General features: G+C 42.0%; 1 protein-coding gene across 4 annotated transcripts in view; it reads right to left on the bottom strand.

Moving 5' to 3' along the window:
• CEP112 (centrosomal protein 112) overlaps window positions 1-24,987 on the bottom strand; it is a 174,748-nt gene that overhangs the window by 84,513 nt on the left and 65,248 nt on the right. For all 4 annotated transcript variants that reach the window (XR_004419831.1, XM_033077052.2, XM_033077050.1 and 1 more), the window contains exon 20: window positions 19,638-19,820. Coding sequence is in view for 3 of the 4 variants with exons in the window: in XM_033077052.2 (XP_032932943.1) it covers window positions 19,638-19,820 (183 nt within the window). In the remaining variant the exon portion in view is untranslated. The remainder of the gene's footprint in view (window positions 1-19,637; window positions 19,821-24,987) is intronic.

Here is a 24,987-nt window from a genome sequence, read left to right as displayed (position 1 = left end):
GGAAACACCACTCACCTCTGGCAGCCAAACCATGGCCAACACCCCCCTCAGCACAACTCCTGCACTGAACATCACCCCAAGGAGGGTCCAGCACTCCTCAAGATGACATTTTACTTTTTAGCAATGTATTTGCTCTGTCCTGTCTAACCTTGTTTAGCATTTCCTGAAACACAGTGAAAGTGTTGACTCACTAAGAACAATAGTTACCTTCTGTTCAGTTCCACTTCCAATAAAATTAAGGAACAATGAGTCTGCCTGTGCTATTGCTATAAATAAACATGCTTAGGCAACAATTAACAGGTAATTTAACTTCCAAACTGTTCACTGGCTCTGCCAGGTATTTCTGAAGGCTGAAAAGAAACAAGCAACACAAAAAAGCCAGTAGGGAAAAGTTACTCTGAAAATATTGGCTTCACTCTGGTTTCTACATCTTAGAAAGGCACAGCAGATTTTTGAGATTTCTGTGACATGGCATTAAGGAAAACACAAATTTTGATGATTTTTTTTTTCCCCCAAAAGAAGTGCACTGAAGTAGATCTGGACTTTTACAGAAGCCAGTCAGCTGCCTAAATCCCAGTTAATGTAAATGGCACTTAAGCTACAAACTGGGCTTAAAAAAAAAAAAGGAGAGGGGGGAAGAAAGAAAATCAGACATCCATTTGAACAGCTCCACAAAGAGCTTAAAATTAACGGAGCTTATTTCCATCTCTTCATTTACATAAGTACATTTGATTCCAATTTAGTTAACAGCAGCTAGAAAGCAGAACTTCATCTAGGTTGGTTATTGTCACTGCCTTCCCAACAAAATGAGTTTTAGTCAGAGGGAAGAACCTCGAGCTTACACGTGTAACAAAACAATGCAGAGAACTGGTGAGCCAAAGGATTACTCAGCCAGCTGAAATTGAGATAAATGTAAATACATTTTCCATTTCACTCTTCTAAGACCTGTAACAGACTTGGCCCTCTTGCCTTGGAGACTGATCCAGAGTATTTTTCCTTCCCTGATTTACTGAATTTGCTTTGAAGCAGACTAGTGAGACAAAAATTAAAAATTCCGCCTTCTTTCTCCTCTCCTTTTATCTGATGAAAGGAATGTTTACCTTTGTATTCTTCTTGTACAAACAAAATGATTGGGATAAAACTGCTAAGGGACCTGCCAGGAAAGGACTCATTTCCTTCTGTCTTTCTACCCAGAATTTTAATGGAGACACTCAAATGGGCACATAACAATCTACCTAACTGCATTAATGGAACTTAAATATGATGGAAATAAGAAAATAAATCAGCCATAAATACCTGTTTAATGCAGTGATCCCTTATAATAACTTGTGAGAGCAAAATATAAATAAAATGCAGAGTGGCTAAAAAATAAATTAAAATCTAAATGTTAATTAAAATTTACATTAAAATCTACCTGTCAATCTGCACTGTACTTAATGGACACTGATGCCAATGACACCAAACATCTTCCCTGTTTTCCTTCATGAAGAACTTTAATTTCTGCATTTCAGGATTTGAAAGGAAAATATTCCTCTCAGAGGAATGTTACAGATATGTTCAGTTCTGAAACAACATCAGAGTAAAACTTGTTCTGAAAGTGAGGAAAAGCTACTGATATTTAAGGAAGGATAGGCATTTCTTGCAATGGAATCCAGAAATGGAACCTAAAGATCTCTGCAGTGGACTGGGAAGGACCACATCAATCTCAGAGCATTTTGTGTCCTGAATCCCCTAAGTCAAAGCTTTTAAAAAACATTTGAATTTAAATTTTCCACACATTAAATTTGAACGCATTAACATTTCCTGAACAATATATCATGCTGATTTAAATGCAGACACGATGTACTGCAGATTTAAGGATTACTGCAGACATTCATCTCTATGAGGCAGCAAAATTAAATGTATTATAATTCCCAATTTGTCCCCAGAACAGGAACACACTCCATTGTCTATGAGAATGTCTTTGCCTGTCGGCTACAGAAAATATTTCACGGTAAGTAAAAGAGCCCAAAACAGCTCCATGCCTCAAAAAACTACCTAGGAAAGCATCACACACTTTTATTTTGGATGTGTTTGTTGTTCAAAATACACAACTTTTGAATATTCCCAAGTTTTACCTCACACATCCCATCAGGGTTTTATGCCAAAAACACAAAACCAGACAGGACAAACCAAAGAAAAGATGCAGATAAAAAGCCTCAGTAATGTCCATGCATAAAATTCTGTCATCTTCCATTTCTGAAGCTCATGCTTGTAGAAAAGCCAACTTTGGACAGCAATTCCCATCCAGGCATCTGCCAGGACCCTCTCAAGAGCAGCTGAGGAGCACTCCCAGCTCTGCCCAAGCTCTGCCCTCCCTCTTATTGAGGAGAAAAAGAGAAAGTTTGCAGAACTCCAGCATAATCCCAGGAAGCCAGCTAAGGAACCCAATGCTGTCATTGTCTGGGCCAACAGCAGAGGATTTCAATGCACCACCTGCCCTGTTCTGCTCTGCTTAAGGATGCCAAGCAGCAGGAGCATCTCTTGTTTCTGATGTCACACTGCCACAGGGAAGGTGACATCCTGAACCAAATGTGAAGTCCTTGTTCTCAGCCTCATGACTGGCAATATGTGTGGGCAGGAATCCTGAAATCCAGCAGCTCCAGAAATAAAAGTTGTAGCACTCACAGGTTTAGATTTGAAGGAAATAATCAGCTTCTGACTGTACAGATCCCTCCTTTCTGCACAGCAGCAACAACAGCTGCACTGTTCCTGTCAGTCAGTTGTGGCAAATTCTCATCCTCACATCAGCTGCTTACACAAACAGGATGAAGAATTACACACACAGCTCCAACTTTTGGCTCTCTCCTTTTCAAATGAATTTCTCACTGGAAGAAGGTCATTCTAGTAGTCTATGTCTAGAGACAATCCTGATATCAAACACACAAATGTGTCATCTTCACCTGAGGATCAAAGTCCTGCAGAAGGTGTTATTTAAGCAGCTCAGGTGTTAGGCTGGGACTCAGTGATGGTACCCATGGCCACACACACCCAGCTGATGCTGGTTCCAGTCTCCCTCTCTGCATTTTCACCCTCCAGTGCTGGTTGCACAATTCCCATCATCTCCACAGTGGCTCTCCTGAATTCAGAGATCTTCTGCAAGCTCCACAGCTAGCAGCTCAGAAAGATGACATCAGTCACAGAATGATCTGTTCAAAAGAAATGGAAACTCTGCCTAACATTTCTTCTCTTGCAATCGAGAGGGTTTTTGGCTCAGTATCTTCCTCAGGCACCTTTCTGTTGATCTCTGTCCTTTTCATCCTTCTCACTTTGTCCTTGAATTCAGTTGATGCCTCTTCGTTTTCTGAATGACAAATAGGCCACTGCATCCTGGGGCAGGAATTTCTTCACATTTATTTATGCAACTGTTTTGGATCTACTGTACTCTGAATAAATATTAATACACAGCTTAAACATAAAAATCTAAATACATACCAACTCTATAAAATAGCGGTTAAATAAAATAACCCATTAAAAAAGGTCTATGTTTATATTTACTACTCTCTTAAAAAAGAAAAAGCAACCCCAAAACACAACCTCAAAATTGAACTAAGAAATCAGGAGAAATGTACTATTCCTAAACTGAATATTCTGGCAGGGAACAACAGCTGTGGGAAGGGTTTGAAGGAGAAACTCTTGACTGGAGGCAGAGCACCAAATGGAGCTGGCTTCTTTCTGTGCTTCAGCCTTCTAAGGGGACAGAGTTTTGCAGAATTTTGAAACCTGTTGCTTTCCTTCTCTAGAAAGCATCACTGTTTTGAAGGGCACAATCTTACTCTATGAAAATAAATAAGAAATCATGACTTTGTAGCATGTTTTTACTAACACAAAGATCAGGGAACTAGTAGAGAGAGTGTTTCTTGGATACCTTGAGGTGGCAGTTTTGACAAATGGCTTCTGATGCACTTGTGAGACAGAGATTTTGGTTTTCCCCACACACAGGACTAATTACCACATTAATGAAAGCTATGGCTATAAAGGAATAGCAGGGCTGTCTCTGCTAAAAACCTCCTTGAAACTCAGGCACAGAAAAACAAACATTGCCTTCCATATAAATGGATGCTTTAGGAGCCATTCCTGATTAATCCTGAGTATTCCCTGGCAGCCTCTGATGCCAGAGATGCTGAAGAAACCTTATCAAGGGTTTGTTTGCAGTGAGAGTAATCCACTAAGCATCCCACACAATACTCAGGTAGAGCAGGTAAGAATTAATTGGTACCTTTCCCACCCACCCCCCCCAGGAATTTCTGATGCTCAAACTGTTTTTCCCTTCATTGAACCAGCTCGGCCTAGACTGCCTTGTCCCGCAGTGACATGTATATTGAATACAAATCAGACAGCAGAGCTTTAAATCTGTGTTGCAGCTCTCATTTCCAATTCGAGAACTGTACTATAATCATAAGCTTCTGGTGGATGAAAGGAAATCAGCTCTCTGAATATTAGCTAATGCCACATTTGCAAGTCCTGAAGAGATCTGTGCTGTTTAAAAAAAAAAAAAACTGAAAAAAAACTAAAAAACTAAAAAAAAAAAAAAAATAGATCATTTCTCGTGAACCTATATATATGAATCGCTTTGTACTGCTGGAGTGATAGAAGCGATGCCTGTGCTGGGATTAAACCCTTTTCATCATAAAACCTCATCTGGTTCGGAGTCCAAGTCCATCAAACCTTTTCCCTTTAAAGTCCCGCCTTTGATTCTACATCAATTTATTCAAACCGCAGCTGGGTGGCTGAAAACGAAAGGACAGCATCATTTAAACCAACCATGTTCCTAACTTGAAAGAAGGACTATAATTAAAAAAATGGGCATAAAAGAATGGAAATGGGATAATATTTTTTAATGGTAGTTCAAAGGCCGACAGATGTCAGAGCCTTTGAAGATGTCAGTACACTGAGCAAGGAGTTGCCATTAAATAGTTTGCCTGAGAGGTGAAGCAGCTTTTTAATGACTGAAAAAGCCCTTGCAGACACATCCTTGTGTTTTTAATTTGTCAGAGTTTCTGCAGTATTTTCTGATTAATGACACATGATTATAACTGCATAGCACACATATTTTTATACTTTGTTAAATGAATACTTTATTCCACATTCCTTCAGTGCCAGATAAAAACAGGAAAGCTTTACTACAGAGTCCAAAACTATTCAGATTGCTCAAATATTTATGGTAATTTGAGGGGATTGGCCAGATCCAGAGCTCCTATGTGTTGCTACCTTTTGTTTTTTAATGGAGCTATTACTACTGCCACCACAATGTGCATGCATTAAGTGAGCATGTGACCCAGTAAAGCATTGTGCCCTTCTTGTGCCCTAAACAACCACTGATGAACAAAGTCATCAAATCAAATAATATTCAGAAAAATCCCAGGGTTGATCCTGAACAATACAAACAATGGCTGCCAATGCATTGTAAGTGGAAAATAACTTCTCCAAGGGAAAAAGCATATTGCTAGGAAACATCATGTTCAGAAGAAAAACACCAATATTGAGAAATGCAGATAAAATCCCCATCTTGGGCTGAGAATATGCTCCTGCCACATCCTTCATCTCTCTCTTAACATATGCAAATTTTTTTCTATTTTTCCCCACTAATGGAAAATGTAGTAGCCTGAAACACAGGGACAAGTTCTTTTGCTGCCAGGAAAAAGCTCTCCCATCACTACAACAGCCTTTTGTGGATGCCTGCCAAGCTGAGCAGGTCCAGCCCAGCCCTGGGTAGGGACAGGAAAAGCCAGCACTGTGTCCCCTACCTTGTATCACACCTCAGAGCATCACCCACATGAGAACACAGTCATTACAAGGGAATTTGATTAATGTGCTGCTCCTTCTGCTCTTCCAGCCTACATTCAGCTTGTAATTGGATCATAAATAGAAATGTGATGGGCTCAGCTAAAAGCATGCAGAGATTGGAGGTGCTGTAGCAGAGCTTTGTGAAATGAGTTGCTGTTCTGCCCTGAATATTGACAGGATTTCATCAGTAGGAATATTTGGCTTGCTGCAATCCATATCCATCAGGAATCTCTGTGTGACACCCCCTCAGGACCCTCCTGGAGGGGAGGGAGGAGGCTCTGGACACTCACTGCTCCATGGATGTGCAGTGGGAGGTGAAGGAAGCTGTGAGCCAGGTGTGTTCTGCTCCATGTCCCACACACTGCACAGCAAAGCTTGAAAAGGAAAAGAATATGGCTGCAGAGAGAAAAAACATCATTCTGAAAAGGAATTTGCCCATGTGTATTTACTGAATGGAAGCAGAGCCCTGCTAGGAAGAAATGGTGGAGTTAGGATTCCACTAAAGAGAACATGGAGAACTGGACAACTCTCAGCACAGACAATTGTAATCCCATTCCCACCTAACCTGCAGCCTTCCTCAAGTCATTTCCCACTTACCTGCAAATACAGTTTTACTTAAAAGCAAAACAAACCCTAACCTACCACACATCATTAGACCACTTGACCTTATCATGAATCTCTCTAGATTTGAGAACTCAGTCTGAATTAATTTTACATTACACACTTTTCCCACTTTTCCTGGAAAACAAACAACACGTGGGAGCAGCAGGAAGCTGCTCAGCAGGATGGGGAGGAGCAGCCCATGGGAACACCCATCAGCCAGGGAAGAGCTCATTCCCTCTTCCATCCCCACCTGAGGAGCTGGGCAGCTCCTGGATACCTGGGGGTGCTGGGACAGGGAGCAAAGGAGCAACATCTATCCATCCAAAAGGTCCTTGATGTCACTGCTGTACAGAAATCTGTTCAAAATTCAGTAATTATTTTGGCAGTGTGGTAAAGATAGCAGAATGAAATGCTGATTTTCAGGCAGTTATGGCTGAGCTGAATTAAACCTTCAGAGAACAAAGAAAAGGCACTTCTCCAAGCTGTGAGACTTTCTACAGAATTCCTAATTGATTACACAAACTAAAGGAATGCTACTCACAAAGGATGCATCATAATTCTGAATAAACATTATAAAGTTCTTCTAAAATGGGAAATATCAGCCATCCTGAAAATATTGCTTTGCTACAACCCCTATATAAGCAGACAAAGCTGAGCCATTCAGACTCTATCCATTAGAGGGCAATAATACATATACACACACTCAGACACATATATATACACAAACACACTCCCTCATGTATCCCAAACTGATATTGGCAGGAAAAAAATAACATTTTCTGTCTAATATTACCAACAGTATATTGACAGCTTGGGTCCTGTTCTCTCCACTCCCCCTGCACTCCCCAACAACAGCATCCAACAGATAGAAGGTACAATAACAAATTATTCTTTAAATTTGCTTTCCCATGAGGAAATCCATGCAATGCACAGCTTCAGAAAGCTCCAGTTAGTTCCTATTAAACTCGAGTGGGCTGAACAACCAGCATGTCTGTAAGCATGGCAATCATTACAGGGGTCCCCAAACTTTGAACATAAAAATGTTCTTCATGTGCTCATCTCCACCTCAGTCAAACACTTTTCCTTTTCCTTACAGTGACACAAGAAGCTTTGATAGCAGCAGCCACTGCAGACATGGCAAGGAGCCAGCACACTTCAGCTGTCTCTCAGAGCCACACACAAACCATGGAAGGACATTTTTTAATGTTATTAGAGGCACTCAAACGAGGCAGCTTGTGTGCTGTGCCTTCTGCTTTCCTGCTCCAGCCATGCCAACCTACAGAGGAACCAAGTGATGAACCCTGTTTATCTCAGGTCCCCAACCTCCTGCTGCCCCCACCTGCAGCATCCCACAAGCACAATTATGGGATCAGCTCTCAGGGACAGGAACTGCCTGTTGTTCCATGTTCTCACTAACACAACATAGGCTCAGACCCCCAAGAGGATTCCAGCAATACAAATAATTACCAGCAGCCCCTAAACTACTGCTTGTCAACATCTCATTAGTTACAGGACTGCTGGAGTTCACAGGGACACACAGGCAGCTGCATCAGTCACTTAATGGCCAGTAATTCCTGTGAGCATCCACACACCATTGATTTGGTTTTGGGGTGGCATTTTTTCCCTTTTGTTTGTTTGTGGGCTTTTTGCTGGATTCTGCTTTGTTTGGGTTTTTACAAAATGTATTACTCTGCAATTACCAATCCCTTCTCCCTTAAAAACAGCAATTCAGGTAACAATGTCATCTATCAGCTTATTGTTTTCATCCACTGCTGAACAAATATTAATTTTATATTAAACTAGAGGTTTAATTGAAGATCTGAATTCCATAAGGTCCAAGATGAAGATGCAGAGTAACAGACTGGTCCTGTTGCTAGCCCAGCCAGGACACAGATGCCCTCCAACCCAGAAATCCCTAAGGATACCAAATACAGCAGGAAAACATGCAGCTTCCTTCAAATCTTCCAGTGTACTCTGTGTTTGCAGCAGCTGCCTTTCCAAAAATCACTTTCTCCACTGTTTCTCTTTTCTAAATTCATTTTACAGATGCCAATACAGCAGAAAGCACAGACTACAAAAGAACTCAAGCTGTCAGAGACAACTTTAGAAGAATTGTATCACCCGGAGTTCACTCTTCATGGGATTTTCAGATCTGTTTCACGTGAAAACACGGTGTCAGAGGGTTTTGTCCCTTTTTTAAACTATTTTATTGATGATTTTATGGACTCTGAAGAACAACTCTAAAACCTGAGAACGGAATATTGACAATCAGGGTCAATACTTTAGGGGTCAAAAGTAAAGTTTTTTATTTGCGTTATTTTAGGAGGACTTTCAGACACATGAATACAAATGACTCTGAGGTATGTAATTGCCGTTTGAAATATATTGTTTTCTACAATAAACAGAAATCTACAGCATCCCTGACATCGATTCCTGTCATTTTGTCATGATAAACACTCAGGTATTAAGTACCTTCCACATCATGCACCCAGGCATGATTCCAATTAGTGCTGGATAGAAGACAAAATGTCAGCTTAATAAGCTTCAATTTGCAGAGGCTTTGAACACTCGATGATATCATCACTTTGCCAATCATTTCTTGTACTTTGGCTGCTTTTTTTCCATCTCACCCTCTCTGTCAAAAGGAAGTCTTTCAAATCCACAGAAAGGGAAGACATGAACAGCGTCAGTCATTGGTCTGACTGAGCTAAAAGATCCAAAAATGACTCCCCAGTACATCAACAGAGAACTGTGATGTGCACAATATTCCCTCAAAGCTAATTTGCTGCCAACATGTAGAGTAATTGGGGGAAAAAAGTCTACTTTAAAGTCATACTGTGAAAAATATTTTCTTGCATGAAATCAACACTAAAGACCTTAAATCACTGTCACAGGCTGTGCCACTCGTTCAAATGAAGAAACAGTTTTTCTTCAGGTAAGGTGACAATCATTTCTTCAAAGGTGACTGGGCCAAGGAACAGCTCTGCTGTCTGACTCCATACTGAAAATAATCACTGTACTTTAAAAGAATGGATTTTATTTCTAATTTGTTTCTTAAAGAAAAAAAAATGTTTTCAAAAAGAAGAAGATAAGTTGCAGAGAAGGAATGCACAGTTCTGTGAGCTCAAAGGTCTGAGGCCAGCACAAGCCCACAGCCCTCAGCTGAGGACTCACAGTGTTTTCTCTGTCTGGAACATCCCCAAACACAGAACCTAAAATCCCTGCTCTTATCTGGGTGTGAGGGAAAACAGAAACACCAAATGGCAGCAGAAAAGGCAACAGATAATGAATCAGGATGGGAAGTGTGGAATGATACCAAGGATCTGCAGGGCTGTGCCAGTGCACAGTTCAGAGCTGGGGATGGGAAATGGGATCCCTGAGGTGGGGATGGGAAATGGGATCCCCTGAGGTGGGGATGGGAGATGGGATCCCTGAACTGGGGATGGGAAATGGAATCCCTGAACTGGGGATGGGAAATGGGATCCCCTGAGCTGGGGATGGGAAATGGGATCCCCTGAGCTGGGGATGGGAAATGGGATCCCTGAGCTGGGGATGGGAGATGGGATCCCCTGAGCTGGGGATGGGAAATGGGATCCCTGAGCTGGGGATGGGAAATGGGATCCCCTGAGCTGGGGATGGGAAATGGGATCCCCTGAGCTGGGGATGGGAGATGGGATCCCCTGAGCTGGATCCCTGCAGGAGATGGCCCCAGAGCCCACAGCCACTGCCCCACAGGCTGCACCACCCAGTCCAGCAGACTGCTGGCACTGCACTGTGCTGCCCCATCTCCCTGGCTTGCCCATCCCACAGAACCCAGGCAGGAGCCCTTTGCTGGCACCTCTTTGTCACTCAGGGCTCAGAACTGGCAGGGACAACCCCAGCCCAGCCTGTGTGGGGTGTGGAGAGCCCAGAGCTGGTGGGAAAGGGGCTGGAGCAGCTCTGAAGGATGGATCTGGGATTCCTGGAGCTGGGAGCACACACCAGCCATGGCACTGGGGTGGGAGCAGGGCTGAAGAGCAAACAGCATTTGGCTGCCCCTCCATGGGATGGGACAGCAAATTCCACACTTCTGAGGCACCAAAGACTTTGAGGAGTTGCTACAGACGCCGGGGTTGGGCCAGTGGGGAAACAGCTGCAGAGATTTTACTGGTGAAACACTGAAGCTGTGTCTGTGCCAGCAGCATCATCCCAGCCCTGCACAGAACCCACCACAGGACCTGGGGCTTCTCCCCCTCTCATCTCCTGTCTGTGCAGCAGAGGAGAAGCAGAGGAGCTCCCATTTTTCTTGCTGGCTAAAGCAGCATGTGGAGGAACAGGCAGAGCAGTGGTGGGGCACACAGGGCAGTGCAATTTGCCATGAGCATCTCAGCTGCAATTTGTTACTGGTTTTCCACTTGAAGGTTCCTTTACAATACTTTAATGTGGGAACGTGCAGAGCTGTATGGATGGGCTCATATTTCTCAGCTGACATATCTTCAGCCAAAGTATGTCAGCTACAGGAGAGGGCAAGGCTCTGCACTGGCTCTGGGATTTCTTCTTCCCCCATCAGAAACCACATAAAAGAAAAACACAAATAAATCAGCTCTCCAAAATCGCTATTTATTACCTCATCATGAAACCATCTACTGGACCCTGCAGTGGTATTGAGTAATATCATTACTTAAACCATAAAGAGGTTGTATTTATTACTCAAAATTGGGAAAATTAGCATCCATATGGATCTTATTGTTTTACGAGCAGTATTGCTGCCAAAACAAGTGGTGTTAACATTCCAAAGTACAGATTGTCACCATTTCTCGCCCAGTGTCTCATTCTTTCACTTGGTATTTAAAATACCTCTGAATTGAGGAACTGAGCAGATCATAGGATCTCTCCTATTAAGATATATATCATTTAACAGCCAGACTACTGTTCAAAACTTGATTTATGGTGGCAGTGAGTGAATGGAATTAATATCTGATGACCTAAGGAAGAGAGACTAAATTGATTTTGGATAATCTTTCTTTAGAAAAGGGATGAGGGAAAAAGCACACTCTAAGAAATTTAACTACTTAATTTGCAATACATAGCACCTTAGTAGGCAATCACAGACCTAACCTCCATCCCTGGAAAATGATGGCATAAATCCCCATGAAATTAATTTCCAGGTGCAGGAAGCATAAAAGGGTCACTGGGAACAGCAAGCTGGATAAACCAGAGCAAGGCAGGCTTGAATAAAGTGGTTTTTTTCTGCAGTGAAAGAGGAGAAGTGTCAGTGTAATTTATCTTGATTTTAGCAAGGTTTTGATACAGATTTTGCAGGGTCTGTACAGTCAAACTGAAGGGACACAGACTGGAGGGATGAGCAGAGTGTGAGCAGAGATCTCTCTCCAGTGTGAGCAGGGAACTCACAGGACTCTCAGGGTTTGAAGAGGAGTCAAGAGTCAGCCAACAAGTTCAGATGGGGCTGAGACAGCTGCTCCAAAGCCCTGGATGATGGACACAAAGACTGTGGGTGGCATTTCCTGGGTGAGCAGGCAGGGTGGAGAGCAGGGTGCCATCCACAGGCACCTCAGACACTGCAAGCTGAGGAATGGGCTGCAGATTCACCAAGCCAGGTTTATTCAGCCTGGAGAACTGAACACCAAAGAGAAATCAATTTGCTGTCTTCAACTGAGCGTAAGGAACTGTGGAGCAGACACAGACTCTTCTTGAAGGAAGGGCAAGAACCTACAGATCCACAATTTAACAACAGATATCCAGCTGCATAGCCAGGAAAAGGGATTTCACACTGGATTGGTAAAGCACTGGAGCATATGGCTCAAGAAGGCTGTGAAATCTCCACCAGTGCAGGTTTTTCAAAACTCAGCTGGACTTGGCCCTGAGCAACATGATGTGGTTTTGAAGTCAGACCTGCTTTGAGCAGGAGGTTGGGCACGGTGACCTCCAGAGGTCCTTCCAACCCAAATTATTCTATGATGCTGTGAAAAAACTCCTGAATGAATGCTGGTCTCCCATTAGAGGATGTCCCTTCAGCACTCAGGGGAATGTTTGAAGTGGATGGCAGTGCTGTTTTCCAAATTGCTGCACTTGTTCTATGGACTAGGAGAAGTCAACTTCCTCCTATTCAACAGTTGCCTCAAATACATTACAAGGTAACACAAAAAATAAAAAATAGCTAAAAACCATTAATAAAGTTGTGAGCAAGCATTCCCTCCTGTGTGCAGCAGACTTTTACTGAACAAGTTTAGTTGTAATATTTGGAAGAACAATCCAATATCACAAAAACTACACTCTGAAGATTTGGATACAATTGGAAGTAATATCAATAAACAAATTCAGAGTCTGGCTTTGCCATACACTGATCTTCACACAGAAAGCAGAAGCTCCTTCAATTAAATCAAAATCAAGAGATTTTATTGGGAATTGACCATTTCTGCAGACTAACACAGAATTTTTGCCTCTCTGCTTAGAAATTACATTACACCACCTCAAATGCTGCAGTTACTACCTGTTTGTACATGCACCTGTTTGTACTTGATCATTTCTGACTTCAGGATTTCTTAATGTAACTTTAATGTGAGAAATGATTTCACACCATGCACAGTTTATTGTCTATTAGTGTTAATCATTCCTTGCAGCCATCACACACAAACCCTGCCTGCAAAGCCACACCTAGTGGTGTGTTAAAACCTGGCATAAAGATACTTTAAATCTCACTGATGAGCAAAACTGATCTCATTTCTATTCAGAGAAATGAATCTATGTTTATTAACATCTATGCAGGAGATAATCACTTCTTCCTAATTAAGGAATGCTGATATAAATAAAATTACTGCTATATGATCTACACCCTGCCCCCTAGATGAGTGAAACTATACACTCCACCTTCAGATGCCAATATTTAAAATGAAACAAAAAAGAATATTAAAACACTGATTGCAGTGTTAAAATAACTACCAGATATATTCAATTTCATTTTACACAAACAGAAAGTCCATTTTGTTGAAAAGAACTCCATCTCAGATTCACAGTTCTTATTATGTGATGAGCTAGTTTCTATGGCAACTGCTTTCTCTTTTACATACACTGTAGACAGCACAAAATGTCTGTTGTCTCCTAAGTTAACTTAACATTTTTAATCAGCAGATGACCATTAGTGAACTATAATGTATGCCTTCCAAAAACATCTTTAAATATTCAAGTGCTGGGCTGACTGAAGTGTGAAAGGAGAGAGTGAAGTCACACCTCCCACCCCAAATTCCTCACAATCCAATTTCAGTCCCAATGAAAAGAGTGAGAGTCAAGAAAAAGCACTGGAGACATCAGACACAAGGCACAAGGACGCTCTGAAGGGTGCATGAAGTGAGGAAGTGGCAGATGCTCACAGCTGGATCAACAGGTGTTTGAAAGGTGTCCCAGCCCAAGGCAGCAGCTCAGCCAGAGTGGGACACAGGAACACAAACGTGGCAAGGTGGGTTCAGCTGAGCAGGGATGGGGTGTGCTCAGGAGACCCAGATGGAGAAAACCCTGATGGAGAGAACCCTGGGCCTGCACTGTCTGCTGCAGCTCAGAGCAAAGGCTCATCTTTAACTCTTATCTCAAAGATTATGCCAGTGCTGCAGCCCAAACTCTTCCCACAGCTCCCCTGCATTCACTCGAGTGAAAGCCAGCTCTGTGGGTTCAGTATTTGAGTATTTCCACAGGAAACTGCTGCATTTGACCATTTCACAGCAATGCTCTGAGTGAAATGAAAGCCCAGTGTGAACATCTCCATGGGACCCACCACCAGATCCCTGATTCCAGCAGATATTCCCCATCAATGAGATCCACAGCAGCCCTGAGTCAGCAGACTGTGAATAACAACCAAGGAAAACCACACAAGTGCTGCAACAAATATTTGGTACTTTAAATACTTTACATCAACAATCATGTTCATTTTCCTGGGCTGACTGGTGGTAAATTAAACATGCTGCAATACAGCCAAAAGCTTTTGTTTGGGAAAGGCTAAAAGGGAACGGCTGTCTGCCTACAGGAGCCCAAGAGCCACTCTCCAAGTAAAATACAACAAACAAATATTTAGATTGCAACTCCAGGATTCAGATTGGTTGCAGAGAAAGCCTGCATTGCAAGCAGTGCATTTCTTCCCATGCCAAAGACATCTTCTGCTAAGAAAAGGAAAGGAAGCAAAAGAAAAAAATGAGTCATACAATTTATTTACTCCAAATTATAAACACAAGTGACTTCAGTAGCACTGTCAGCATCTGAATGTTTCCCAGGCTACCTCTATCTGTACCCTCCAGATCCCCTCCAGCAAATTGCTTCCACTGATACTGGGAGAACAACCATGTGGGAACAGGTGTCTGGAGATAGGAAAACAATTACATGAAGCACAAGAGTTGATCAGTGATTTATCTGTAGGAAACAATAGGTTCTTTCACATCAAAGTTGAAGAGAGCCTCCTATTCTGAAAAAAATGCTCCCCAAATCCTTCTTATTAATATAGTCCTGCAAAGTTACTGTTGCAGCTGTATTTGCATACAGACATAACTGGCCATGAGTTGGGTATTTAGCTATCACTGAACAAGTAATGTCTCCACTGGGTCTTTTTCTGTATTTTCTCTTGTCAATAGCAGCCAGAGCTCTGCAGCAGACACACAACAGCACAGCCATCCTTCATACATTTATGGAGCCAAGATAAATGTCCTCTGTTTCCCCCACTTGGCTGATACACTAATTATCTACACAGAACCACAAGTATATACCAAGAACCTGCTGGAATGAAAATAACTATCACTGCTGGAATGAAAATAGTGATTGCTACTGGTTTTTTATTTAAACTCCACAGGCTCAAATTAATTCAGACAAAACCAGGTGCAAAGCAATAGCTGCAGAAAGATTGTTGATCCCAAGTGCAAAGAAATCAATTTACGAAGAGGAGAAGCCAGAAAGGAAGTGATGGGATGTGCTGTACATGGGACACCAGGGGAGGAGCTGCTGATTTCTGAGAAGGGAAAGCAAACCATGATGGTACAGGCCAAGGGGATTAAGCAAGAGAGGAAAGAGGAAAGAGATCCTTCAGTCGTGGGATAACTCCTTATTAACTCCTCTTACCACCTCCAGCCTGTTTGTTGCGGTTTTTGTGACAAGCTCCGCTCTCAATGTTTGTGCTCACACAGCTTCAGAAAGACTCAAGGCTTCTCTTTTCCAACCAATAAGGGTTTCTGGAGAGCCCCAAGACACCCCAAAAGAGCAGTGATCTCTTAGAGCAGCCTCATTTTTGAGAGCACCAACGTTGGCTGTTAAAACTGAACATGGTGACATCAGTGACACGCGGGCAGAACGTGCCCCAGCACTCCAGCTGCTCTTGACCCAATTAGGACAGGATGAACACAGTGGCCTGGCCAATTATCTCAGAACACAACCTGGGAAGAGGATTCAGCTTCCTCATGGAAACTTTCTTTCCTCTCCTTTGGTGCCAAGCGCTGTTTTTGATGTTACAGGGGTATATTTTATTTCTTCTTCTTGCCCAGAGGTCAACGGAGGAAGAACGAGCAGGGAAATGATCCAACTCTGTACAGCAGCTGGAACATGGAAATCTTTGAGCTGCTTAGGGGCACGTGGAAGATGCTGGGGAGAAAAAGACACTCAAAGGATAAAGGGGAAATACGAGGGCACAACTGGCACCACAAACACCTCAGCCCCTCCGCTTCAGTTATTAAAATTTCCTAACTGTGATACTTCATTTTTGCCAAGCAAACTGGATATATCCTCTGTGACCTGAAGTCAGAAAATTGCTCATTTCGTAGCAACACCACTTTTACTAAAACAAAAGAAGGTCTCCATCATGCAAGGAACTCCCTGCTTTGTGAACTGATGAGTAAACTAAAATTTAATAGGGAGATGCGGAACGAATGAGCAAACTTAAGAATGCTCGTAATCCAAATATCTAAATTAAATAGAAGTTTTGAATCACTCCCCTTTAAAAAAAACCAAACAAACATAATCCTGTGTGATTAGCTACTGTTTAAAGAACAACAACATTATGGCAATTCATAGAAAACGTACAGGATTTAAAAGCCCACAAGAACACAGCATGGCATAAAAGCCTTTGTACTGCTTTGACTTTTATTGACCTACAAGTCAATTTACTCCTCCCCAAGCATTGCAAACCCAGGTGGAAAAATCAGAGCAAGACTCCTGGAAATGGATAAATCCAAGCGGAATGCAATCGTTATCCAGAAATTTATCATCGACACAAAAGGTGATACGCTTCAATCAAATTCCTTTCTTGAAAATATATCAGACTTCACGAAGAAATAACATTGTTTTATACTTAATCGAAATCTGGCAAGGCACTCATCTTAATTTTTATACTCTAGTTGAGATTAAAGCATTAATAAATGTATTTATATTTGAATAAAATCTAACTATTTTGTACAGTGTCTTTCACAGTATCTGAAGACCTACGTGAAAGTAGAGACCTTGGGTATGCAATAAAAAAACTAAATTAATCTTCACAGTATTAGTAAAAGAAATTGATCTGCTCAGTCATAGCCATCTTCAGGAATACAGTGAGAAATCCATATTTTAACCACTTATATTAAGAAATACGTATTCGCTACTCTTTCATATGGAAAAGGATTTAAGAAAGACTTCCAGTGAATACCTTTAATAACGGTGCTTTCACATCATTCACCCAACCCTGAGCAGATAGGTCCTTCAAACCAAGCTACTCATATGTGATTAACACTAATTATTATTTAAATTTTTCGAATAACCCAGCAAATCCACTTTTCATTTCGCCAAGCAAAATGGCCTCCACTCCTATTTCATCTCACCTTCGCTGGGACACAAAGCACTCCTAAAAATTACTGCTGTCAAAGATGGTTCCAATTTAACAGGTTTTTAAAATGCAGTGTTGTTAAATACTCATTAAATGACCTTTGTTAAGAGCCTGACAAATGTTTCAGATCAAATCAGACATCCAAAACACGCCGTTTTAGTAAAAACAGGCAAAGATTAAAAAAAAAATTATTAAAAATCTGCGCTGCAATTCCACAGGAAACACCAGTGTTGTCTGTTGAGCTACTGCAAAGACAGAGGTGGATTTGAATACAAAGACCAGAGGAAGGAACGAAGAGAAATTTATTTTCCCAAATGGAAAAATCTGTGTCCTTGAAAGCTGGGAGAGTCTCACTAGAGATTAAACAAACACCAGCTCTTCTAGTCAAAGCAACTGCCTTTTCTTCCCTGATTTACATGTCATTCTCATGGCATCAATGTTCAAATGACTGTACAGGGATATTCAAACTACAAAGAAAAGCTCTATAAAAAGGCCAAACTCCGCTTTTCAGACTGTTCAGATTCCCCCAATAGCTGTGAAAATTCCCAGCTTTCCATAGAGCACCTGTAGTAGCATGGTGGATCCCCCTGCAAACAGAAAGCACAACCAAACTTTGGGCTCCAACCTTTGCCAGAAATGACCCCCAAGAGCACAAACCAGAGCTGGACTCAGAGACACCTCCCAATTCTCAGCATTTGCTGAAGAGAGTCCCTCTCCTTTTGTATTCAGTGTTATAGAGCACAGAGGAACTGGGATGAGCACTGGTGTGTAGATAGAATAATTCCATATAATTCCAAAACTGCCTTTTTTTAACGTGGGAGTTACAGCTCTGCCTTTGTCCGCAAAATGAAATGCAGGTGAGAGGAGGCTACAACTCTGAAAAGACACTCGCTAACAGATTCAGAGCTGAAGATGAATCTATCTTGGGGCAAAAGGAAAAAATGCAAAAAATAAAAATCAATCCCTTGAACCATTTAAGGCTTTGTTCGCTCTTACAATGCAGCGGAAAATAAAAGGCGAGATTTAATTTTCCTTTTTTTTTTTTTCCAGAGGCCACCTGAGTATCCCTTTTCTAAGTGTCCTCACAAAGTATATCCCGTTTTCACTGGAAAACCACAATGGTGGCAATGGAGAAATAAGTCCTGGCTTTGCAATATCCACCTCTCAACCTCCCCCAAGAAGCCGTTAGCTTCCTAATGGAGACTTCCTTAAGCCAGATTTCGATAGTCTGAGCCGTCCAAAGGAAAAAACCAATTGATTTCAAAAGTAAATCTTCAGTCTCATTTAGCTCCATTAGAGGTGTTAGTAAAAGCCACAGCCTACCAGTCTACAGGGAAGTAGAGTGAAAATTCCTCTTAGTCTGAGCCTAACATCTCATGGGGAAGGTGGTGGTGCGCGGAAAACGCGTCACTAAAGATGCTTTACCAAAAAGTCCAGTTTGGGTATAAAATAATCCATGCGTGATAAGCAATTCTAACGCTGATCAGGAAAGATTATTTTCTATAAACTCTTGAAACTAGAAAATCACCTTCGTTTTCAGAATATTGCCATTGCAGGCCTTTTTAATAAAGGCTCTTAGGAAAATATACCACGCCATCCTTACAAAATACATTGAAAAAAAGGCAGTTAGATGGTTTTTGAAGTGAAAACTCATAAAGATCATTTTCCATGCTGACAGTGTGCATTTCATCCAGAAGTTTGAAGAGTCAAATGCTACCCCAGCTGGGGGTTATTCTGCCAAATGGCTTCCAACAGTGACCACAGAGATGGAGGATGGGAGGGGTGCGTGTGTGTAGGAAAATAAACGTGATGGTAAGCGACCCCAAACCCACATCATCTTATCAAACATCCGACACACGGAACCAAACGCACAATGCAAATCTAGAATACAAAAACTGAAACAAAAAAAGACATGAACAAAAGGAGATAAAGCCATTTGTGAGTTACCTGCAGAGATTTAAAACAAAAAAGAGCACACGAACGAAGCAGATATAATTCACATGGATTTGCCCAGGAAGGAGAAGAGGAGGGGTGAGTGTGAGGGCTGGGGGGGAAAAAGAACAGATACCTTTTTTTCTTAAACAAATCCATCATGAAAGAAAATGAGACAAGATTATAAATAGGCCGAGTTATAGCGCACCATGGGATTTTTAATCTGGCTACCTGTGGTTTTTGCACTTAAAGCCCTATTCAGCAGTGGGAAGGGAGGGGGGAAAGCGGAAAAAGAAAAAAAGGGAAAAAAGAGAAAAACGAAATCACGTTTATGTGCCAGTTTCGCAAATGCTCCCCCAGCGAGCACCACCAACAATGCTGGCAAACAGGAAACACTCATTATCAGCAATTTCTAATAAGCGGACGCCTTTCACGCGTTATTGATCGTTACCTGGCCGTCTCGTTTCTTGCTCTCCTGACTTTGGCTCTCATGCTCTGCCATGGCACCACGAAGCTGCTTCTCCAGTTTCTCGATCTCCCGTTGATGGTCTCGGACCAGGCAGTCCTGCACTGCGTTGTGCTGCTGGAATAGGTGCGTCTTCTCCTGTTCATGCTCCAGCTTCAGCTCCACTATCTGATTGGACAGGGAGGAGTACAGTTCATCAATAGAACATCCTTGTCGTCATGACAACTCGTCTACAGCTTAATTTCCCCCTTAATTTCATCAAGTTGGCAATTTTATTTTTACGTCACTATTACCTCACCTCTTAAAAAGCCACCGTTAGCGTGACAGAATTCCTCCAGACAATCCCAACAATGGAGACAACCGAGCAAATCCAGCGCATCCTTACCCAATTTGTTGGTACAAATGTCGGAAGCGTACGAAAAAATAATATTTAAAAAAAAAAAAAAGAAAGAAAAGAAAAGAAAAGGAAAAAAAGGGGGAGGCATTGTCGCATTGTGTGGCGGGTGCCCCCGTATCCCGCTGCTGCTCCTCAGCAGGGCTGAGGATCCTAAATGGTTAATAGGCAGCCTGCTCGCCCCTTCGCTTAAGTATACACACACACAACCCCCCACCCCAGCAATTAAAGCTTTGCAAGATTTCTTTATGATTTCCAAAGCGAACACTCTTCCTGCGATATTCCTCAACGCTGGCGCGTAGAGTTGTCTTTTTTTTTTTTTTCTTAAATAAAAAAAAAAAAAAAGAGCAAGAAAATTATAAAAAAAACAAAGCTCTATTATCCCGTTGTCAGCTACGCTATCCCAACATAAACAGATGTATGTGTTCCAGAAGGGCACCTGCTGTGCCGCAAGCTTGCACCATGATTTCATAAGAAGCCCTCTATTCTCAGGAGCCGTTCCCAGTCCGCACCACACTGGATGCTGTGACCTTGGCCACTCTTAGCCTCTCCCCGCTTGCCTGAATGGCAGCCCGAGACCAAGGGCCTGGTTGCTGCAGCTTTGATATTAATCCTCCCGCCTGCGCACAAAGGCACCCTACCTGGCCTGCACACTGGAGCGGCCAGGCCGCCTTTGAAGCAGGTGATGAATAGGGACGGCAGGAAGCCGCTTCCCCACTGAACTCCGGGCCACACAGCTGCTAAGAACAGTCACTTGGATTTTTCTTCAGTTTTGGTGGATTTCGGAGAAGGAGGAAGGGGGGGAAGGAAGAAAAATAACAAAAAAAAAAAAAAAAAAAAGGAGAAATCTCTTATCGTGAACATGGTGGGGTATTTTCAGCATGAGAAAGGAAAAAAGGAGCGGACGGGAGGAGCCGCTGTGTGAGCGCCGAGAGCGCCCGGCACCTTATCTTAAAGCTGTAGCATTCAATTCTAGAATGATATCAGCTGGTTGCCCAGCTTCCACAGGGGAAATTTGAAGTCAAGTTAAAATAAATTTTTTTAAAAAGGGCATTTTCTCCAACTGCAGATCAGCGTGCTGCAACTTGAGAAGGGAAATGTGCCATCCGTGCTGCGGTTGGGAGCATCCTTCCACAAACGGAGCGAGGAGAACAGATGCAACCTTGCACGGTTTAACGTATCTCCATTATTTAATAACCCTGAAGGGCTCAATAAGACATGCCTGAAGTCCCTGCAGGGGTTAAGCCCTCACATTTTCCATGCTGGGCCTGGGATCCTCACACAAAGTTCTTTATGCCAGGTTTTTGCCCAAGGTTTCTGTACAAAACTGGTTTCTCTTGGATGCTGGCGGTGTCCATCCTGTGCCTAAGAGCTGCTGCTCTCTAAAATAACTGTGGAGCCTTTACCTGATTTAGGAGAAAAAATGTTTAGTGTTCCTTCATAAATCACACCTGATTATAAAGAAATGGTGTCAACAGGAGAGGCCTTTTCCTTCAAACATTTTGCTGTCTTAATTGCTGGGTTTTCAGCTGGTTGTTCCATGTAGGTCTGAGTTAAGGCAGTTTGCTGTGGGGAGCTTCAATTATTGGAGATGTCACTTTTTTACCAGAAGACAGAGCAGCAGGCAGGGAATGTGACCCAGAGGGAGCAGGGGACACATCCTGCTTCTCCAACTCTTTACACCATTACCACACCAAAGTAAATAGTTTTGTTTTGTAATCTCTTCACTTAACAGCTTTTATAGACACAAAGTTTTTAAATTAATAGGTGGAACGAGCAGAAGGTCTTTCAGCGGTGTTCCCCCAACTGGTACGTGGGAAGAGGAAGGGGAGGTGTTTTAAAAAATGCAAATTTGTTGAAGAAAAATTTAAAAACCTTCCTCATTTAAAGCTATGTACTCCCCATGATGGTTTTGATTTGGTATTTTAAGGTGTTTCCGGCAGGGAGCAGAGGTGGAGAAACAGGAGAGGAGAGAAAGGATGAGGATGACAGCATTCTCATCCCTCAAAGACCTCCAAAAGCATCTTCCCTAATGAATATTAGCAGGTATTCCACATTGCCAACCAACAAAACAAACACCACAAAGTGACTGAGCACCATTCCCTGCCCTGGTGAGCACTCCCTGAAGCTCCTGCTCTCCTCAAAACTGCTGCCAAGCACTATGGCTTCTTTTCTACTCCTCCCTCTCTCATTCTTGTATTGTTATTGGGTTGTTTTGTTTGAAAGAAAAAAAAATTAACATATACCAAAAAAGGAAAGAGAAAATCCATCCTGCTTTCCAGTAACAACAAGACTTCTTCATCACAGGAAACTGTATGAAAACTGCATTAATTCTTCACAAACCAGACAGATTCTGTCTCATCTTTGAGGTAGAGAGAGCCTTTATGAATGATATAACAAAACCACTTCCTTAAAAATTCTGTCGTGGTGAGATCTTGCTGCATCTCCCCCTGGATGCTGAGCACTCCATCAGATCTCACTGAGGTGTCTGCTCCACTGCAGCTCTGTGCAGAGCAAAGGCACTGGGAGGTGCTGAACACTGCAGCCAGACAATCAACACCACATTCACAAGGGCATTGAGGTGATGCTGAAAAAACATTCATTAAATAATCGTGTGTGCCCTATTACCATCATCACATTGTGCCTTGGATGTTTCTTCATTGTGTCCTCCCAAAGATTAAAATCTCTTATTCCCTTCCCTACAAATCTGTTCCTGTCTCCAGCCTGGACACAAAACCAAGCAGGAATGTGTGTCTGACCTGAGAGAGCCTTTCTTACCACTGCTGCTATCAAGTACCACAAATATTTGAAAATTATGGTCTCTTCTTAGCTGAATTCTTCAATTTTTAATTACTGCCACACAGTGTGATAGAACAACGTTCAAGGCAACAGCCAACAGGTGATTTACTGAACTGTCATCAGAATCACACTGTTTACTTTAAATTTAGCTTTTAATTACACTATTTCTTCAAAATTTAGCTTTTTAACCCAAATTTAAATTTCCTTACTCTTGCAGAGAAAAGGATGTTAAGAAGAAAACAAAATTCTTAGCAAAGAGCTAAAAGAGATGAATGCAAGAACTGTGAGTCTCTTGCTCACTCACACACACAAACAAAAAGGTGCCAAGCCAATCTGGCAGTGTGGCTCGTGCCCAGTGACAATGCAGCTGATGAACCCAGGCAGATGGAGCTGCACTCACACAGGGAGCTGCTTTAGGACAATTTGCTAAAACAAGAGACAGTGCAATACAGAGCCAAGGTGAAATCCTGCTGCTCTTAGCACGCCTGAAGAACAAAGACTGACAATAAACAGCCTGCTGCATGCAGGAGATGTTTTCAGAAACCAAAGATTTTAATATAATCAACACCAGCAAATATTTTTTGGAAGTCCCTAATTTAGACAAGGCCTTCTACTACCCAGTTTTTGCTTTTACATCACACGCTAAGTTTAGGCTTTTCAATTTTAGAACAATTTCAACTTGTTCTCAAGAACAAGCACGCCTTTGAAATTCTTTTTAGAGTCCCCAAAGGAGGGAAAGGAAATTAGTTAGCTCACTAACTCTTTGAAAAATGTAACTGCTACAATAAATATTTGACACCAAAGTATGAAAATTCATGTAAATTTATGTCCGCAATTCCAGAAATATTTAAAGTAACACCTATATAAAACACGGTTTTGCAAGGCAGGATGATTTTATATGATTTATATGATTTTATTTTTTGATACTGTTTTGGCATGACTGAACTGAGGGCTGGAGAAGCCACCAAAGCATTGCAAGTGTCACAGCAAAGAACTGAGCTAAACTCACTCTGTACTACACCTACAGCACGTCTGTTTTCACTAATTCTATCCTAAATTCGTTTAAGTGTTTGTAAATCAGGTCTTTGCATGATTACCCTGCTGAAAACCAGCCCCAGCCTCTGCCCAGGCAGGACACAGCACATGATCTGTCCCCAAATAACAACTCCAGCAAAATCTGGCGTTTTCTGTCTCCTAAGCCTATAAATAAACGTGAGTGTTCCGTGAGGATATGGGGATTGCCATCTCTGCAAATACTGCTGCTAAAAGTAATCTGATCTAACAGGCTGGAGGAGTGAGTATTAATCACATTAGGGTCTGGTTTAGCATAACTTTGGGCAGAAAAGGAGCATCTTCACTGCAAGTTAAGAGAGAAAACTAGAACCCCTTATACCAGAACCCCATTGCAGCAGGTAAATGAAATAGATTTTAATCACCTTTTTTGGGAGATTTGTCTGTGAGTTGAAACATGAAGGTCTCCCAAGATATAAGGGCTGTAATGAATCAGAGGCAAATGGGACAGTGAAAAATTCATCTGTGCAGAACCACACTTAGCACTGAAGCAGCCAAGTACACGTGGAGTAATGTACATGAATTTCTATTTCACTGCAGGCTGCAATAATTTAATTGGCATGACTGTCTTCTGTAACACTTACACATTTTCACTAACCACTAATAATTCTTTTTCAACTGCAAACTAAGAATTGCAAGAAATTCTCTCAGAGAAACAAGCTGGTCTTTAGCCAAACTGCAGTTTGATTTATCCTCCCCTCAAATAATGCACCTGAATGGTCTCACTCTAACTATACAAAATTATACTCCTGATCTGTACATTTTTACTTATAAAGGCTTTTCAGAATTTTAACATTTTAAAGTATGGGCAGCACAAACCTCACCTCAATCACTCCATCTTCCCAAACTTCTGGCATGAGTAAATTTGTTTTTAAATCACAGAAGCACAGAATTGTTTGGGTTGGAAGGGACCTTTAAAACTCATCCAATTCCAAGCCCCTGTGATGGGCAGGGACACCTTCCACTATCCCAGGGTGCTCCAAGCCCTGTCCACGCTGGCCTTGGACACGTCCAGGGATGGACAGCCACCCTTATGGTAAAAAAATTCTTCTCAATATCTAAATATTCTTA

Source organism: Catharus ustulatus, chromosome 20, assembly GCF_009819885.2.
Source record: "Catharus ustulatus isolate bCatUst1 chromosome 20, bCatUst1.pri.v2, whole genome shotgun sequence".
Classification (NCBI taxonomy): domain Eukaryota; kingdom Metazoa; phylum Chordata; class Aves; order Passeriformes; family Turdidae; genus Catharus; species Catharus ustulatus.
The sequence above is the reverse complement of the archived record's forward strand: the minus strand, read 5'-3'. Positions and strand labels throughout refer to the sequence as shown.